This window comes from Monodon monoceros, unplaced genomic scaffold (genome assembly GCF_005190385.1).
Source record: "Monodon monoceros isolate NGI ecotype Baffin Bay Population unplaced genomic scaffold, NGI_Narwhal_1 Super_Scaffold_21, whole genome shotgun sequence".
Lineage (NCBI taxonomy): Eukaryota > Metazoa > Chordata > Mammalia > Artiodactyla > Monodontidae > Monodon > Monodon monoceros.
The window spans coordinates 58,108,989-58,130,454 of record NW_021703778.1 but is presented as its reverse complement, the minus strand read 5'-3'; the positions used below and the strand labels follow the sequence as shown (position 1 = coordinate 58,130,454).

The 21,466-nt window shown below is 36.5% G+C and overlaps 1 protein-coding gene across 1 annotated transcript in view; it reads right to left on the bottom strand.

The window, feature by feature from the left end:
• UNC13C (unc-13 homolog C) overlaps window positions 1-21,466 on the bottom strand; it is a 591,853-nt gene that overhangs the window by 194,226 nt on the left and 376,161 nt on the right. Inside the window, exon 19 of the mRNA XM_029237965.1 lies at window positions 17,300-17,433. Coding sequence (XP_029093798.1) covers window positions 17,300-17,433 — 134 coding nt within the window. The remainder of the gene's footprint in view (window positions 1-17,299; window positions 17,434-21,466) is intronic.

Below are 21,466 nucleotides of genomic sequence, written 5' to 3'. Positions count from 1 at the left end.
CCTGAATCCAGATAGCACACTTGGTCATCCACCTCTTCCGCAATCTACAGCATCTTCTCCTTTCTACTCTCCTGTGGATTATTCCTTTGACATACCCTTAGAATTTGTCCCTGCCCCGCTCCTACCGTCACGTCTCCAGTTCAAGTCTTTACCCTCCCTTGCCTCAAGAGCTGAACTAACCTGTTAGTTTATCTATTTGCTCCATTTCTTCCTCTTCAAATTCATCCTCTATACTACCACCTAATTTACCTTTTAAGAACATAGGCTGTAGTATTTCAAACCACTACTTTAAAACCATCAATTGTTTGTCACATGTTCATTAGCATAGAGAAGTTTCAACTCATTAAGATGACTTGCCTGGCCAATGACAATCTGACCCCCACTTTAACTATCTCTACTCTCCAACACTTTCCATGCTCTAGCCACCCAAACTACTTATAATTTCTTAACATATCTGATGTCCCATGTCTTCTGATCACTTTCCCCTAACTGTTCTCTCTCTTCCTCAATTTCCATTTGATCATAAATACTTTGTTCCTTCAAAGCACAGCTCCTCCCGCTAAAGTCTTTTGCTGTAATGAAGGCAGAATTAGCAGTGATTAATTAGCCGTGAGGGATAAGGGCAAAGGAAAGTTTACAGTGACTATAAACTGAATCATAGCACACTTAATATTAATAGTGATAGCACTGGTGCTTTGTACTGTGTTAATGCCATAATTTTACTGTTGCCACAAGATTTAACTTATCTAGTCTAATTTTATTGACATTTGCTTTATAGTTCGGAACTGATGAAGTAACATGAATTTCTTTTCTCTTTAAGCAGTTTTGGCTAGCATTAGAAAACAGTTCTCCATCTGGCATCTCTTCACTAACAGATAATATTAATTGTGCTTATATAATCTTCTATATACACATATACATATTTTTATATATGCATTTATTTATTTATTTGTATATATGTATGTATGTATGTAGGTATATTTCCTCTCCATGCAATTTAAACAGAAGCCAGGATATAACCTGGTGATAACATCTGCAAAGCTAACAGCTTCCAAAATAACTTCTTTATTCCTACCTACTCGCTGAAAAAGGGGAGAAAAATTCACAGCTATATACAACCAATAAGAGAAGGAAATCAGAGCTCGGAATGAGAGGAGAGACACCTAGTATTTCTCATAACAGATTTTATCAAGTTCTGAGTAACTACTAGCTAGATTCTACGTTTCCATTTTTAAGGGGCAACAAAATAATCATATTCCCATAAGAGTGTGTTTTTGCACTGTGTTCACATTTCCTTTGTAGATATGCAAATATATAATCCCACTCTGGCATCAAATTTTATATGCTATGTCTATGTGGTCTCCTCAGTGTCAAATAATGATTCAAATGGCAGAGTTGTTGTCTTCCAACACATTCCACAGTTGAATATTTCTGCCTTTTCTTTGGGCTGCCTAAGAAGTCTACACCATTTGCACATTTGCCAGAGGCTTATTTTCTGTAATTTAACGCAGTTCTGGCTATTTCCTGTGCACAAGTCACAGAAGTGTAATGTAGTGGTTAAGCCTCAATGTAATCCAAAAGACAGAGATTTGATTTCTCCTCTGCTACTTAACTAATTGACCCAGTGGAGCACTGAGTAATCTCTTTAAAACTCAATTTCCTCATCTGTCAAATGGGGATGATAATAATTGCAACTTGGGCCTTTCTAGGGCTGTTACGAGGATTAAATGAGGCTTTACATGTATATAACTTGTACAGCCACTGGCCATAGTGAACACTCAATAAAGCCTTGCTGCTGATGATAAGGACATTTTAACTATAAATAAGACACAAGACATACAAGAAAATATTATTTAGATTCCACTGATTTCTAATGTGAAAAAAATTATCACAGAAAATGAATGGAAGTTTACATTTGTGTTGCTAGTTATTAGTCTCCAGAAAAAAAAATTGCTAATAAAATTAAAAGCAATAAACTTGATTGCAGAGGGAAATTATTATATACTAACAGGAGTAAACTGGTTTCACAAACTTCAGAAATCTCTAGCCATACACTAACAATTTATATGCTAATTATAAATGAATTCCAAACTATGATACAAGCAGGACTAAAAGAGTTTTTAACTTTCCATGACCATTTCCTAACCTCTTAGAAATTAGTATATATATATAAAAGTTAAAACAAGTACACATATAATATGGTACATTAAATACTCTTATCTCATTATTCATATTTTAAAAATAAAATTGGTCCTCTTCATCCTGGTCCAAGTTAACGTATACAAATTGAATTCTAGAATGTATAGCTCCACCTCTTCTTCATTCTCCATGTAGTTATAGCTTAACTTAGTCTATTATTTATAAAAAGAGGTTTAATGAAATAACTGATCCATTCCAACATTACTTGAATGTCTCCTGTTTTTAATTTGCAGCAATTAATACAAACCATAAATGTTTTAAACCTTGACTCCCCTGAGACACAACAATTTAATAACCCAATTTATTATCTTGAAAATGTCTTAGTGAAATAAGGAAAATACAATCTTCCACTGCCAAATTTGATAATACTGATTCATTAGTCACAACAGATAAAATTAGAATCCATTAAATGTGAAGTTTTTTTTTTGTTGTTTTTTTGTTTTTGTTTTTTGCGGTGCACCGGCCTCTCACTGTTGTGGCCTCTCCCATTGCGGAGCACAGGCTCCAGACGCGCAGGCTCAGCGGCCATGGCTCACGGGCCCAGCCGCTCCGCGGCATGTGGGATCCTCCCGGACAGGGGCACAAACCCGTGTCCCCTGCATCAGCACGCGGACTCTCAACCACTGCGCCACCAGGGAAGCCCTGAAGTACTGTTTTCACATGCAAAGTTTGCCTTTGAAGATAAGTGTATTCATTGTTACAAATGAGTAAGCAATGGTTCTGATATTATGTGTCATGTATGCAACTGAAGCTTCATTGTCACAGTCAGAAGTCAAGACATTTAGCTTGCTCCGCTCTTTTAACATTGTTATCTTTTCTTAAAATCAGATTTTGTTAACATGTTCTCCATTTAAGAGAACTAGACTTGCCTTAGTGCAATTAACTGCCATTACCATGGAGAGAGAGAACCACCAAGAATGATCTTTATTAAGTAGGACTCTACTTGTAAATTACAAACTAGCCTTACAAGTTAAAGCTATATTAAAGGGCAACTAAAACGTATCATAACATTGCAGTTCAGGGTGAAAGTTAGCTTAAGCATTTGGAGTGTGAACTCAACAACTGGACATTTCCTGTGGTGATCATCTTTCCTTTTGTACTTAAGTTCTCTTGTACTAAAAAGCAAGTAGGTCACTAATGCCATTTAAACCCAACTACCCTTTTATCTTTTTGTTTTCTCTTTATTTACATCTACAACCTAAGGTATTATTTAATAAACTTGGATCTTTAAATACATAATTTAAATATGAAAAATAAAATTTGGGATGGATCTCGATTAACTACTGAAATCAGCATTTTGTAAGACAGTGAAGATGTCACCTGGCAGTGGCAAAGGAGGTGGAGATGGCAGAAACAGCTTTAAAAAATGTGGGTAATGTGCTTGGGGTGAAGAGTAAACAGAATTTACTGACCTCAGGTCACGTTTCTCAAGCTACTCCAGTGTTTCCAGATTACAGACCTGGGGAAAGCAAGTCCTCATATTCACGTTGGAGGCAGGGAGCTTGAGGCACTGAACGCCGAGAGATGGGAGTTAACATCTGATGAGCATCTAGTCAATGACAAGCACTGGGCTAGGTGCTTCTAAGCATTATCTCCTCGAATCCGGATGATGGTCCTCTGTGTTTTAACTCCCAAATTTTTCAGATTGAACTCCCAATTTTTCCAGTTTTAACTCCCAATCTTTCACATGTGGAAAACAGTCCAAAAAATGTTGCAAAACTTTTCTAAGGTCTTATGGCTCAGTCTCTCTCACGCAAAAATATTAGATCACTAAGCCACTCAAGCCACACTGATCTTTGCATACTTAAAACATAGTCCTCTTTCTTTATTTTTACTTACTACTGAAGTACTCATCTCATTAAAAAATACTAAGATGGTTTACAAAATATAATAAGATGAGATTTGTCTTCGAAGTAGAGACCTTAATGCCTGTTGGATGACTGACCGACAAACATCTTGCCTGCCCGAGCAGCAGTGGAGGGAGACCCTTCCATCTAAAAGTTGTTTCCCAAGTGTAATGTATAATTATGAATGGATCTCAAGGACACTGCATTGTTACAAAGATTGCTTAGAACTAGTTCCCTTAAACCCTTTCACTATGGTTCAGCATTCACTTTTATCTGTCTGTATTCATTGAAAAAGCACATGTACTGTCTGATTGTACCTGTCTGGTGCCAATAAAATTAATATCAAATTTCTGCTAAGAGTTTCCCACAATAAACTTTTAGCCATTTATGGTAAAGAGCTTGGATGTGATTTTACTAAACCAAAGTAACCATCTATTGTTCTGTCTCAATTACATGTTAGGAAGGGAGAAGGGAGTTATCACTGAGAAAAATCTGTAATTGGCCTTAGACGAAGGCAGAGGCAGGATAAGTATGGAAGTGGCAAATTTTATACACCCAATAAACATGAGTTTGGAGCCCAGCAGAACACTGCAGGCCCCCCCTCCGTCCACCCCCAAATACTAGGGAGTTGTTTTACACATACTAAAACTGCCACCAGAGGTAAAAAAGCTAACTGCATGATGACCAGACTGTAGCCATGACATAAACTGCTCCAACTTGAACAGTACTGAATCTATGGGTAGCACAATTCCAAGAACTGGCCTCAAGAGAATGGGATTAACATTATTGCTCATAATAATCTGTATCTTTGTGGGCATGAAAATAATTGTAGCTTGCCCTGCCCATATATGTAAGCGACAACTAAAATTGTCAGCAAAGAGATGCTACAGACCCACGTTGACAATTTCCACTCTGAGAATACAGCACCCTATGTCAGTATGAAGAAGGTACAGAAGATAGACCTTTGCCCCTAATCCCATAGAAATGGAATGACGTTCTGACAAGTGAGGATCTGTCAGCAGCTCTTTGCAGGAAACCACCCTCAGCAGGAAGCCCCTGTTCCTGTCACTTTAGCAAAGCTATATTGTAACTAACTTTTAAACCAGGCACCCCCATGCTCTACTTATCTCTGGCCCAAGTGCACCTTTCAAATCTTTTAATCAATACCTTGCCTGACTTGTCAGTTCTTTCCATTGATCAAAGAAGTAGAAATGAAGAATAAGCAATGAAATGTAGAAATGAAGATTACCAGATCTCTCCCCTAGCTTCCCCTTCAGTCATCTCCCAAACAAACTGTGTGAATGAGGTAACATCTAGCTAGAGGAAGATCACAAGAAGTCAACGAGCCTGCGAGCAGTGGGGCGATGATGATGACTCTGACCCCCTATCTCAATGATTAACTGAGATTACTTCCCTCCTTTCCCTTAAAAGTTTCATGGTCAAGCAGAATCTTTGGAGGTGGTTTTTGGGGGATGTTGAGTCCATCATCTCTCCAGACCATGGACATTCTGATTAAAGGCACCTGTCGTTTGCTGCCAACATTTGTGAGTGTGTAATTGATTTTATAAGTGGGAGCAGCGGGACCCCCATTCAGTAACAAGTGGAACATCATCACTTCATCTGACACTATGCTAAGGTGGTAAAAATAAAAAGATGAAAAGACATGGTCTTTTCCTTCAAAAACTTTTTAGCATAGTGGAAGAAACAGATTTATATATATATACTCATAGTACCATACTATAAATGCAATGATAGAATGTAAATTAATGGATGAACCATAATGTGGCACCTATACATCCTGGATGCATTAGGGAAGACTAGCTGGAAGAGGCAATGCTTTAGTTAAATCTTAAATCTTAAGGGTAAAGGAAAGTGTGGAGGGAACTTGGAGTTAGATAGTAGAAAGTCCATTAAGTGTTTCGTAAAACTATCTTTGCTGAAGAAAAAAAATAACTAAAAAAACAAAAACAAAAACAAAACAAACAAACAAGAAACTTGACTAACCAAATTACTACTTCTCATTCTCTCTAACCTAAGGAAATACTGGCCACATACCAGGTGACAGCAACTGAAATATGGACATGAAAGCAAAGTGTTGCAGTCTGTTTGCCTTGCCATCTATGGGAATCTGCAGCTCCATCCAATAAATAAAGGAGCCACGTTTATGGCATCAACTCTTCCTAATGTTTCTCCCATTGATTAAGCCCCAATCACGTGGCCTTTCTTGCTGCTACTCCAACATGCCAGGCTTCAGCTCTGAAACTTTGTACTTGCTATTGATTCTCCTGTTTACAGTTACCAAAGCTTAGTTTATGTTTGCCTTCCTCTGATCCAGGCTTCAATTCAAATGTCACTTTCTCCGAGAGTCCTTTTGTAGCCATTGAAATTGACATATTAGCACTGACCTTCACTTCTGCCAAGTCATTGTTTTCAGTATTGTCTTGCTTTACCTTCTCCATAGCATTTATCAATACCTGAAACATGGTATTATCTGTTTATTTTTAGGTGCCTTGCTATCTAACTCCTCTCCCCTCCCAGGAAAAGTAATGAAGAACTATTTTTGTCTTGTTTATTGCTGAATCTCCAGTTTGTAACATATTGCCCAGTAATCAACATAAGTTAAATGAATGAAACCTTCTAAACCAATGGGAGCCATCACTATCTCCAAATAACAGCTCTGCCACAGACCTAGAGAACAACCAGTTTAGAATCCAGCAGGAGGACACAGGGGGCCTCCAGGGAGAAAATATGTTTAAAAAAAAGAGAAGAAAAATGAGGATATAAAAATAAAATGATATTAGACATAGAAATGTAGAAAGGTATGAAGTTAGATTCTATAGAGTTATTAAATGTGGGCCTTGGTTCTGACATTTCTTGCACCTAACCCACAAGGGAAAACTGATCATTTTTGTGTATCCCAAATGCTTGGGAAGCAAGGTTTTTAACACAGAGAATTCTAGAAAAAAAAAATTCTTTCATGGTTTCTCCTGAGGGTGCCAGTGAGTACGCACTACACATTTACATTTTTCTTACAGTAAATTACAAATTGTATGCATTTTGTCTATTGGTTTATATACAACTACAACTGGTGCCATCATCTGGCATATCTTGCACTTTAAACTTTTGTAATTATTGTTTCAGGTTTGTCATGACCAGATTCAGATTAATCATTGAGACATCAGAAATGTCTGGATGGAGCTAAAGGATTAATGCCCTGACTTATGGGATTTTTCCCTACAATTAATCGTTTTGTTAATGCAGAGGGTTGCTTAGATTCCAATTCTGCCACTTACTAACTGTGCTTCAGTTTCATCGTCTGCACTTTGGGGATGTTAACAGCACTGACTCTATTATAATTACATTTAGGATTCAATTAAACATTAAACTGTAAAAAATGCTTAGTACAGTGTCTGGCCCCAATGAATTTCCCATAGTTCCCTATACGATGGTTGTAATATTTATAACATAGATGTCTAGTTGTACATAAATCATCTGGCAAGCATAATAAACTGAAAATCCAAGATGAACCTTTTGTTTTCTCTATGATGTGCAGTCAGGGAGGCAGAAAATTGAAATCTTCAGAAGTGACTGAATTAGTACAATTCTTAGTTAGCAATCTTACAACAGTACTCTTATGCTCTTAGAAAAATATTCTTATTCTTTCCAGATAACGTGTTATTGTTTTGGGAATTTGCAGAGAAACAGCTTATCTATTTTAAAATTTAAGTCGGCTGTAATTAATTAACATTAGTAAAAGCTTTCAAAATGACTTCTTTTTTGTGTGCGTGCTTTTATTCAGGTAGTGTTAGCCCAGGTTTTCAGACTTTCTGGCTATCCATTCTCCCCAATGTAAACCCTAGCTCTGCAGAACTGTTTACTCATAGGAAATATATTGTTTGCTTATATCCCAGCAATTGAAATTGAAGCATTCCTTTACACTTCAACAGCAACCTAACTGCAACTATAGTAGAATACACATGTTGCTCCATGTAATATCATAATGGTTTAGTTATGCTACTTTGGCTATAAGGATCACAGCTCAAGTAACTGCAAATAACTAGAAGGTAATTTTGATAAGTATACTTTGCACAATGGAGAAACAAGACTAAACTGCCTTGCCACATTGTACTGGAACCCAAGGAAAGCTGAACTAGGTTAACAGATGGAGCAAACACCAGTAGTCAGTCTCCTTGCACCAGGAACAAAAAGCTCCTTCCGAGGTGAAGGCATTAGGGGAGTGCAGTGAGTGACCACAGTCAGGATCCTCACCTAAGAAGTCCACCAGGGCCTCCCTGGTGGCGCAGTGGTTGAGAGTCCGCCTGCCGATGCAGAGGACACGGGTTCGTGCCCCGGTCCGGGAAGATCCCACATGCCGCTGAACGGCTGGGCCCGTGAGCCATGGCCGCTGAGCCTGCGTGTCTGGAGCCTGTGCTCCGCAACGGGAGAGGCCACAACAGTGAGAGGCCCGCGTACGGCAAAAAAAAAAAAAAAAAAAAAAAAAAAAAAGACGTCCACCAATACCAAGACTATGCTATTCTCATCGTTTCCGCTTTTCCTTGCAAGCATCCTTTCCCTTCTTTTACTGAAAACTGCCTTCTTCTCCTTCAACCATGTTTATCTCCTGGCTTCTATTTACACATCATTTTGATTTATTCTTAATTTTGGATCACTTACTATAGCCATCTCCAAACTCGTAAACTTTCAATGTCTATTCTTGTCAACTATCTCAATCTCTGGATTTCTTAGTCTAATTCCAAATCTAGTTTTTTTCATTAGATTACCTTAACAAGGGATTAAGGTGAGGAATTTGATCTCAGAATGACCTGTGATTGTGGCAGGCACAGTTTAAGGTTCATGTTTGATTTTGTATATCTCTTTCCCGATTAAATCTTTGTGGCCCCAGCTTTGCATAGTACCTGGCAACTATAAAATATTCAATGCATATTTATTTAAATGAGAATTTTAATGAAAAATAATAAAAGTAAATAGAGCAGAAAAAAGAATGAAATAAAAATCTTTAAAAGAAAGAATTGAATATTTGCCTTATCTTTCCTATACTTGTTCTATTTCAGGGTAATGATACAAGAAATTTTCACACACTGCGATATGGGGAAGTCATTCTGGCTTATATATGAGTTAACTTGAATTTTATGCTAACTAAAACAGCCTGTTTGTGGCCTATCAAACATAAGCTGTGCTTGCGCTTTAATTATTAAAAAGCAGGGTGTACTGAGCAGAAGTAAACAAAGACCATGTTAAAAATAAAGATTAGAGGCCTCCCTTCCCAGGGCACCAATGCTGGTACTCCTCCGATGATAAGACTCCCTTCCCAGGTGCCACGGCTATACTGACTCACCGTGTACGTGCTGATTTGTTTTTTTTGACACCTTGAAGGAATGTATCCCTGGCTTGTTTCATGTCCTTTGTTCTGACAAGACATAAAACTGTGCTGATAACCATGCTTCTATGGAGCAGTTCCTTGGAGTTTTCTGGGAGGCTGTTTTCTAGGCTAGAGTTCTCAGTTTGACTCAAATAAAATTCTTTTCTATTCCTAGTATAGGTTATTTATTGATTATTTTCATCGACAATAACCAGATAAGCAGCCCTAGTTGATGAAGGCAAGTCCTTCTTTACAGAAAAATTCTAACTAAATAAATGCTGAACAAATAACATTATAAAATCACAATTTTGCCGTCCCTAATTGAATAACTTATTCTGAAATGATTATAAATAAATGAAAGCATTAGAGGAGAGGTCAACAGGAGCACTGAAATGGAAGGATCAGGCTGGCAGCATGACCACAGGGGGAACAACCAGACTTACTGTGACCGCGGATGTGATGGAGTATGAAGTACACAGAGTCACCTGTGAGTTATTCTTGAAAAACAAACAAACAAAAAAGGAATCTGAAAGATAGCCTTTAAGCCAATGCTCAGCTATGGGGAGTACAGAATACGGTGGAACAAATTAAATATAAGAAAGAGACAAGCAGAATGATCCAGAAAGTAGAACATTCTAAAGGACAATGAACATGGCTTCTTTAAGAAAGTAGTGGCATGGATAAAAGAGAAGTTAAGGGAGAGGAATTACGAGGAAAGAGACTTATGACACAAAATAGCCAAAATGTAGTATGTGGACCTCATCTGAATCCTGACTAAAACAAAACAAATGTAAAAAGGGATTTTTAAAGAAAAACAACAGCATTTGATTACGGGAAGGGGTACACGATACTAATGCATTACTGTTAGTGTTATTAGTTGTGAGAATGACATTGTCATATGTAAGAAAATAACCGTAATTTTTAGGGATGAAATGATATATGTCTGAGATTTGTTTAAAAGAATTCAGCAAAGGAAAAAATAATAATAAAGCTCAACGTATACGTGAAGAAAATACGACAAAATCTTAGTAATTGTTGAGTTTGAGTTATGGATATACACTCCATTGTATACTCTCTCTACTTTTTAGCATAATGAACAGTTTTGTAACGAAGTTTTAAATAGAAAAATAATTTAGGGAAGCCACAGTGCAAGCAAAGACATCAACAGCTTTAATACTTTGAAGAGCATTAGTTCCAAAACAGAAAGAAGAAGATGTACATCTTTGATCAAAGTAGCTTAAACCCAATTTTCTCCCTGCAGCAAATGAAGCATACTATGTTTTAAAGCATAAAATTTGAAAATAATGTTATGGCTCATCCCACAACCTTGACAAAATAAAAGCAGCATACCTCATCTTCACAAATGAAACAACAGATTTTTGAAAATTGTTCCATTTTCTATTCAACACATTGGAGCCTCTCTGATATATACTCTTAATGCAGAGAGAAAATAAATTGAGCTTTCACTGTGGCTCAATACTTTGGAAAGATGCTAAAAGAAATTACAGACAATAATAAAATACATGCAAATACACAGGATTGTAGAATGGATCAAACATATTTTTGCTTACATTTTGGTCAGCATTACAAAAACAAAGTAATGTTAAGTCACAATAATTTAAATAATCAGAGTAAAATTACACAAATATTTTAAAAGATATAAGATTTCTTACTTTCAAGCATATTTAGTGAACCTCCCCTACATTATACATTTAGTTGTCGTCAGTCTAAAGGAATTTCACAGCTAAGTATACAATTGCCTACTGCATATGATTCATGGAAGTCATACAGATAGCCAAATCTCTATATATCCAAATATAACTCACTGTATACTTCTTTTAACTATTTACTTCCTTACACTGAGACTTCCTCCTGAATTTATTATCTCAATTAATGGTGCTCCCATAAATACAGCGTGTTCATTGTCTCCATCTTCTTTCCTAACCTTCCACTCAATGCAGTTAGTCAAAAAGATCTCTTGATTTATCTCCTAAATATTTCTCAGATCTGATCCTACCTCTCCATCATCTTATCCAAAGTCCTCATATTTTCTCACTGGATTACTGCTGGAGCCACTTAACAGTTATCTACACTTACAAAAGAAAGAACATAATAAGAAATAGAGAAGACACCAATTTACTTTAAAACCAAAAACAATACTGAGATTTAATGAAACCAAAATCGTTTCTGTTTTTTTTTCAGAAGACTAATAAAATTCATAAATGGCTAGCCAGTTAGACAGGAAAACAGAACATACAAAATATCAATATTAAGAATGAGAGAAGAGAAATGACTTTTATTTTATAGACATTAAGGCATAATAGAGAAATGTCATGAGCAACTATACAACAGCAAATTGCCACTTAGATTAAATGGAAAAATTCCTTGAAAGACAAACAACAAAAACACAATCAAGAACAAGCAGTTTGGGGAGGAACCAAGATGGCAACATAGGAACTTCCCTTCACCCACAGATGCAATGAATGTACAACGACACTACACATGGAGAAATTCCCACTGAGAGAAATCCAGTGGCTCACAGGACTATGGCAAATAAAGACGCATTTGTCAGTGGGTGCACATCACTCCCTGTGGCTGTCTCCTCAAGGCTCAGCCCAGAAAGAGCAGGTAAAAATGCCCATCTCCCAGTCTTGCCCTGGAGGGATTTGACTGCATACTTTACAAGTTGATGCCTGAGGGTCTGGCTTCTAATTTAGCATGCATCTAGAGGCTGGCTGAGATCTTTCTTAGAGCCCAGAGGAGCTGGTGGGCACTTCCCTGCATTCTCCCTCTTGCTTGATCCAACAATGAAATCAAACCACCAGTACTTCCCTGGAAGGAGCCTGTCCACATATTTAATGCATCAACTTTTATGGCTGCAAGCTGAGGGATGGGTTCCCAAATCATGTAGCTCTGATAGCCAGTAGGTCTTTCATTCACAAGTCCCACAGGACTAGAGCAAACAAAACAAGCAGCTTTTCAACAGGTGCAGAAGCACCCTGCTTGTCCCTCCCCCACTGTCATGGCTATCCACCTGGGCTCAGTGCAGAGGAAGCAGGCAATAATGCCCATCTTCCAATTTCTCCTTCCAAGGGGCTTAACTATATCTTTTCCCATCTATTGCCTGAGGGTACAGCTTTTAGTTAGCCTGCATCTAGGTGCTGACTTTTATCCTTTTCCTTGAAACACTGACCGGTCTTGGCACACCCTCAATTAGGGAGCCACTAAGAACAAAGATGGCAGCTTGGACAACCATAAAGGTTTGAGAGACAACCAGGAGCTTGGGCTGGGCTGATTGATGAGACAGTCTGTCTAGACTGGGAGAGGTGGTTGTCTAATCTAATGTGCAGAAACCAACACAAAGAGTCAAGGAAGATGAAAAAAAATAATAAGGAAATACGTTGCAAACAAAAGGACAAGATAAATCACCTGTAATTGACCTTAATAAAAGAGATAAGTGATTTACCCAATAAAGAGTTCAAAATAATGGTCATAAAGATGCTCACTGAGGTCAGAGAACAATGCACGAACAAAGTGAGGATTTCAGCAAAGAGAAAATATAAAAGACAAAGAGAGAATCCTAAAAGCAGCAAGATAAAAGGAGTTTGTTACATTGAAGGGGGTCCCCATAAGACTATCAGTGAATTTTTCAGCAGAAACTTTGCAAGCCAGGAGGGAGTGGAATGATTTTTCAGAATGCTGAAAGAGAAAACCTGCCAACCAATAATATTCCACATGGCAAAGTTGTCCTTCAGAATTGAAGGAGAGACAAAGAGTTTTCCAGACAAAAGCTGAAGTTAATCACTACTAGACCCATAGATACACGGATCAATAGAACAGAGAGTACAGAACTGGACTCAAACATATAATTAATTGATTTTTGACAATGTTACCAAAGCAATTCGATGGGGATAGGATAATTTTTCTAACAAATTGAGCTGAAAAGATTAAACATATGAAAAAAATCCCAAATAATCTTAAACTCTATATCATACCATATACAAAAAATAACTGGAGATGAACCACAGATCTCAATGTAAGATAGCTAGAAGAAAACTACAGTATTGCCACTTGACTCTGGGCGTTGCAACGTTTTCTTAAGTAGGGCACAGAAAGCCCAAATTATAGAAGAAAATAATCAACAAATTGGACTACTCTATCAATTATTTTCTTAAAAACAGCTCTCCAAAAGAAACTAGTAATAAATGGAAGAGAAAGTCACAAACTAGGAGAAAATATTGCAACATTTACATAACAGTAGACCTTTATTTAGTATAATTAAAGAGCCGTTACAACTCATTAATAAGAAGATAAACATCTCAATTTGGAAACGGCAGAAAGATTTGAACAGACATTTCACCAAAGAAGATATATGTATTGCAAATAAGCAGATGAAAAGATGGTCAATATCAGTACTTAGGAAAGTGCAAATTAAAACCACAAGGAGATAACACTACACTTATTTGAATGGCTAAAAGTAAAAAGTCTAATTGTACTAAGTGCTGGAAATATACACTTTGGAAAGTGGTTTGGCAGTTTTAAGAAATATTAAACATGTACATATTACATGACCCAAGGAAAATAAAAGAATATGTCTACACAAAATCTTGCAAACAAATATTCACAGAAACCTAATCTTGAAAAAAAATCCAAATTTACCCCCTAACCTTAACCCTAATCCTAACAGATGAATGGATAAACATTTTGTGGTGTATCTATATAGTAGAATATTACTTAGTAATAAAAGGAGATAAAGTATTGATACCCACAACCACCTGGATGAATCTCGAAATAGTTGTAATTAGTGAAATAAATTAGACAAAGAAATGTACATATTATTCCTTTATACAAAAGGATAAAAATTTCTAATTAATTTGTAGTATTAGAAAGCAGACCATTGGTTGCCTGGGGTGGGTTACATAAGGCACACAGAAACTTATTGGGGTTACGGATATCTTTATTATCTTGATTGTGGTGATGGCTTCATGGTTAGATGCATATGTCAAAACGAATTAAATTTTTAACTGTATTCAGTTATACCTCAATACATCTATTTAAAAGGGAGAGAGAGACCCACATTGAAAGATCTGAAAATACTGTGCTTAATAGTTTTCAGTTTCAATGAAATAGAAACACCTGGAAAGCCACTTCATAAAATTAATCTTTAAAATGTGAAGACATATCACTCAAAGAAATACTCTAGTACATCACTTAATCAATGGAGTAGGAACAGAGAGAACAGATACCAATTACACATAAGGATTTACTTTAATGTATTCATTAATTCAACCAATATGTATGCCTGGATACATACTAGTGTACAAAATAAAACAAATCCTTCCCCTCATGTTTACTTTCTGCAACTATTATAAATTGTTATCAAACTTGAATAAGCAAATGCTTGCAATATTTTTTTAGTCAAAATAACCATGAATACTTCATCCAGTTATTTATATCAATAATCTTAGATATTAAAAAAAAGAAAGATATAAAAATAAGACCTATATTTTTAAATCATCCGTTCTCTTGCCATTACCTTCAAAATAAAAACCAAAACTTGTTTTAGCTGGACATGTCCTTCACAAACTGACCTGTGCCTTCATACTCTGGTGTATACAAACCACACAAGGGATACTTTATTAATAATGCAGACTTCTGTGCCAAATTCAGATTTTAACTCCGTAGATTTGGGATGGAGCTCAGAATCTGCATTCGCAACTATCAGCCTATTTGATCCTAACAGTCTAACTACCCAGTGAGATAATTAGTGATGCCTAAATGTGATGACACATTGCACAAATAAAGAAACATGCATGAATGGAAATCTCACAAAATTACACAAACGCAACATTGGCCACTAAGAGCCCACCTTGCTATCTAGGTGAGTTCACTTAAAAGATAGATTTAATTAAATGAGAAACAAAATGCAATGATCCTTAGTAAGCAAAACATCTTTAGAACATCTTCAAAATCTGAGCAAATACAATCATAAAGCATAGATTCCCAACAGAGGGAAAGCATTCAGCTCTATTAGAACTAGGTTTTCATTGGAACAAAAGTGACTCCAAACTGACACTATAAACAAAAATAAAAAGCAAGACAAAGACATTTCTCTTCTTTCCTTGTGTCCTTGCTCATTTTTATACTTAGTAGACTTAATTTAGCTCATAATTTAAAATTTATTTTTGCCATAAGTAAATGCATTCCCTCCACTTCCTTTAACACAGTCACAAAAAAGTAACTAAAATCTTTGTATATCTTTAATGGCATATGATTAAGAATGATTCTGGGGAACTTTGATTCCATGATTTTATGTTATCTTTTAATAGTCATATCCTGAATATTTGGTAAATGTAAAGAATTCATTTGATTAAAAATAAAATCCTTTCTAATAACTTTTAATTAGCATTTCTCAGCAGATGTTTGTTTTCATTCCATTCTCATTAATCAACTGACCTACCCGAGCCCGAGGGCACAGTCTTAAAACAAGTTATTGATGTCCCTACTTTTAGGAAATCTACTGTATCTTCAAGAAAGATCCAAAGAATGAATGAGAAAACATATCTAGCCCACAAAGCTGTCCAGGAGGAACTGAGGACATGCCATATGTTAAAAGAGAGGATCTAGTCCTGAGCTATCAGAAGAGAATAAGAGAAAGTCTCTACAGATGGTCATCATGATACACTCTGGCATCAGGCAGAAAAGGTGGGTATAAGGGGAAAAGGAAGAAGAAAGTGTAAAGGTAAACCTAACGATGCTGTCATGCCTATCAAAGAGAGGACTACTTTCTCCACATTTAGAAGAAATTCAGGGCAGGTGAAAATGGGTGGTGAAGAAACAGGAAAGGATAAAAATTGGAATACTGACAGGTATTTCTTCTATAATTGGGATTTCAATTGTATTCCACACAAGCTTTTTGACCCTAACTGTCTTGACCAGTACAAAAAATTAGAAATAATGAAACCAGTTCTCCATATTAAGCCTGAATGTACATCATGGCTTGTCTATTTCTGCTATTCCTGCTGCCCACAGGTTTTCAAGTATGACCAATATGTCAGGATATTCTCTCCATTACCAGATAGCAAATGCCCTGCGGGCAGAGTCAGCTGTTATTTTGGTTGTATAGCTCTCGACGTGTGGGTGTGAAATAAATCCTAAATGTGCAACATTAAAGGTGGGCTGGATCTTGGAAATTATCTGGTAATATATCCTTATTTTATATATGAGGAAACTGAGACCCAGGGCAATTAGATAATTTGCCCAAGGTCTCATAGCTAGTGTTAAGTTGATAAGTTGATGATTTCAGAGTCTTCTAGAACAGCCACGAATTTTAATTCATCTGCCTTGTTAACCTGCTCATCATTTATAAATTCTATGCATGGAGGCACAGGCTTAGGTTATTTGAGAAAATGGACTTGTTCTCTTAAATACTGCATTAAATTTGTTACATCTAGCATACACAACTATTTTGAAAGCAAGTTTTTTTGAAAAATCCTTACTATTATTAAAGTCACGGTGGAATACGTTAATACTCTTTAACATTCTTTTTAGTTTTGGGGGATCGCATTCTTTTAAATTTTAAGACAATGAAAGAAACCAGTGGAAAGAAGAAATTTTTCTACATCACATAAAAATAAATTTGTGGGAAATATTTGTCTCCATATCCAAATAATCACTCTGTATGAGGCTGAAACTAAAAATTCATAATATCACTGAATTAATATTTACTGATAAAAGTAAAAATATACTGCTTTCTATAGCTTGATTTTGGAAAAGTTTGTCATTGTCATGAGAGTATAAGCCATACTTCAAATATTTTGTTTTCTTAACTTTAGTGGAATAAATCCATTTATTACCAAAACAGTGTACTTACTGATTCAGGACAGGAGTGTAGGCAGTTTTATCCTCATCAATAATCGTGACCATCAGTGTAATAAGTTGGGGCCAAAAATCCAAATTCTTGGTGGTTGGTCCCTGATCTTCCCGAGGAATGTCCCGTTTCTTACTCTGCTCACAAGGTCACGCAACATGCAAAAGAAAAGGTTAAATGGTATGACTTTAGTTAGATGTCACTGTCAAACAGGAGGATTAGAGAAAAGGAATCAGGAACTTATATTCTGTTCTAAGCTTACATTAATTTGTCCAAACTTGGGCAAGGAATTAGTTTCTTCAAATTTGGATTCTTAATATTGAAATCAGAGTATACATACCTAATCCTATTTTTCTGGTAGTTCTAGCAAGTATATAAGTAGAACATCTTCAGTAAGAGACATTTATTACCATAACAGGTGAATACTTACTTTTAATTAAATTTATGGTAAATGCTCTGCTAATTGACAAGGTTCTTGTTCAAATTCTGAGAGATGTATAAGACAGTTTCTTGAACATAAAATATTAATATTTTAATGGATAAACTAATAGTTTTCCCCTTTTCCCTTTACATAAATTAAACTTGCATTAAAAAGAAAAAATGTAATAGGTCACATCTAGAAGGCATTTATTTTCAATTTAAGATATTACATATTAAAGACAACTAGTAGTACTGAGACCAAACTCAGGAGTACCATGAGAGATGACTTCAAATACATGATGGACTGTGGTATAGAAAGAGATTAAAAGAGAAATTGGATTTGTCTTGCATGGTCAAGAAAATAAAACTAGTACTTGTGAGTAAAACTTTCAATAGAGAAGGTTTTAGTACAACATAAGGAAAAAATGTCTAAATATCAGATCTCTACAAATGTTATAAACCTCCAGCCATTTAAAGGTATACAAGAAATCCTTTGTCCATGTTGCATCTAAAAATTGACCACAATCTCTGAGTTTCTTTTTAATATACTGTCTATGATTATACTCCAGTAACTAAATTCACAGAGATGAACACATAAGTTTTAAGCGTTTGATGGGATGTTGATTACAAATACGTTATTTTTTTATAGCCTTATTGATGTGCAATTGATATACAAAAACTGCATTTATTAATGTACACAGTTTGATGAGTCTGAACATACGTATACATCCACAATAGAATCACTAAAAACAAGGTTATAAACCTAGCCATTGCCCCCAAAAGTTTCCTTGTGTCCCTTTCCTCCCACCCCTTTCCCCTCTAGTAAGAATATTTTACAGGAGCCCTATCCTCCCAACAAATTTTTAAATTCACAATATCATATTATTAACTATAGGCACTATGTTGTATAGCAGATCTCTAGAACTTGTACAACTGTAACTTAATACCCATTGAATATATGACTACTATTTCTAAAGGGTAGAAAACACTGTGGCAGAGAAAGGATAGCTGTTCACCATATCTGTTTCCCCTTTTCCTTGAGTACACAGCTAGACTACTGTGGAGGATTTAAGATGCCTTTAAATTCTTTGATAATCCTTTCATAAAAGGTATGCCTATATTTCCTTCCCTTGAATATGCGTGACTTTGACCAAAATAATACGGCAGAAGTGACCTATCTCTGTGTCGAGGCTGAGGTTTTAAGAAACTGGCAACTCCCAACTCCTATTTCTTGGACCACCCGCTCTTAAAATCCAGCCACTAAATTGTGAGGACACCCAAGCAGCCCCATGGAGAAGTCCATGTGGAGAAGAACCAACAGACCTGGTGCAGTTCCCAGATGACAGCCAGAATATCTTGCTAGCCATATGAGTAAGCCTCTGGGAAGTAGATTCCCCAGCTCCAGTCAAGCCAGACCAGCTGAGGCTGCACAGAGCGGAGATGAGATTTTGACACCCAGACCTACCCACATGACAGATCTGTGAGCAAAATAAGCTACTGTTACAGTTTTCAACCACTACGATTTATGGTGGTTTGTTAACTAGAACAGAATTTAATGCTGGAAGTGGGGTGTTACTGTTAAAAACCTAAAACCTGTGGCATTGATTTAGGCTTGAATGGTAGGCAGAAGCTAGAAGGGCTTCAAGGATATCGTTACTGAAATCGGAAGACTTCCTGGTGAGAACCTAAAGGACAGTGAGGATACTGTTATTTTAGGCCAGATAAAAGGTGACTCCTGTTACTTAGCAGGGAATATTTGTCAACATTGTCACCTGAAATAAATATAGAAAGTAGAAAATGTGAGCTGGTGGATTTGGCAGAATAATGAATCTGTCAAGTGGTTTCTCAAAGTCATGTAGAATAACATAAAGCTGGAAAGAGAGATGAGCGAGAAAACAAATGAATCATTTTCCAAGCAGAATTCCAAGGAAATATAAAGGAACGAGGACTTTCTGGGTTCAAAATGAAAACTTTTTCATCCTTAATCTCCCCAGAACACAAGACTTTCAAAGCGAGAAAGAGTTTCAGGAAACGTATCAAACCCAGGGTACTTTACTAGCATGACTCTATGGTCATGCAAAGATGTATAGGTCCAAAGCAGGGTTCCTAAGAGGGTTATGAATATTCAAACTGTATGCAGTACAGCAGAAGCAGGAAGAACTACAATCCTGCAGCCTGTGGAGAAAAACCACATTCACAGAAAGACAGACAAGATGAAAAGGCAGAGGGCTAGGTACCAGGTGAAGGAACAAGATAAAACCCCAGAGAAACAACTAAATGAAGTGGAGATAGGCAACCTTCCAGAAAAAGAATTCAGAATAATGATAGTGAAGATGATCCAGGACCTCAGAAAAAGAATGGAGGCAAAGATCAAGAAGATGCAAGAAATGTTTAACAAAGATCTACAAGAATTAAAGAACAAACAAACAGAGATGAACAATACACTAACTGAAATGAAAAATACCCTAGAAGGAATCAATAGCAGAATAACTGAGGCAGAAGAACGGATAAGTGACCTGGAAGACAAGAATGGTAGAGTTCGCTGCTGCAGAACAGAATAAAGAAAAAAGAATGAAAAGAAATGAAGACAGCCTAAGAGACCTCTGGGGCAACATTATACGCAACAACATTCACATTATAGGGGTCCCAGAAGGAGAAGAGAGAGAGAAAGGACCAGAGAAAATATTTGAAGAGATTTTAGTCGTAAACTTCCCTAACATGGGAGAGGAAATAGCCATCCAAGTCCAGGAAGGGCAGCAAGTCCCATACAGGATAAATCCAAGGAGAGACATGCTGAGACACACAGTAATCAAATTGGCAAAAATTAAAGACAAAGAAAAATTACTGAAAGCAACAAGGGAAAAACAACAAATAACATACAAGGGAACTCCCATAAGGTTAACAGCTGATTTCTCAGCAGAAACTCTACAACCCAGAAGGGAGTGGCATGATCTACTTAAAGTGATGAAAGGGAAGAACCTACAACCAAGATTACTCTACCTGGCAAGGATCTCATTCAGATTCCATGGAGAAATCAAAAGCTTTACAGACAACCAAAAGCTAAGAGAACTCAGCACCACCAAACCAGCTCTACAACAAATGCTAAAGGAACTTCTCTAAGTGGGAAACACAAGAGAAGAAAAGGACCTATAAAAACAAACCCAAAACAATTAAGAAAATGGTCATAGGAACATATATACCAGTAATTATCTTAAATGTGAATGGATTAAATGCTCCAACCAAAAGACACAGGCTCACTGAATGGATACAAAATCAAGATCCATATATATGCTGTCTACAAGAGACCCGCTTCAGACCTAGGGACACATACAGACTGAGAGTGAGGGGATGGAAAAAGATATTCCATGCAAATGGAAATCAAAAGAGAGCTGGAGTAGCAATACTCATATCAGATAAAAGAGACTTTACAATAAAGAATGTTACAAGAGACAAGGAAGGACACTACGTAATGATCAAGGGATCAATCCAAGAAGAAGATACAACAATTATAAATATACATGCACCCAACATAGGAGCACCTCAATACATAAGGCAACTGCTAACAGCTATAAAAGAGGAAATCGACAGTAACACAGAAATAGTGGGGGACTTTAACACCTCACTGACACCAATGGACAGATCATCCAAACAGAAAATTAATAAGGAAACACAAGCTTTAAATGACACAACAGACCAGATAGATTTAATTGATATTTATAGGACATTCCATCCAAAAACAGCAGATTACAC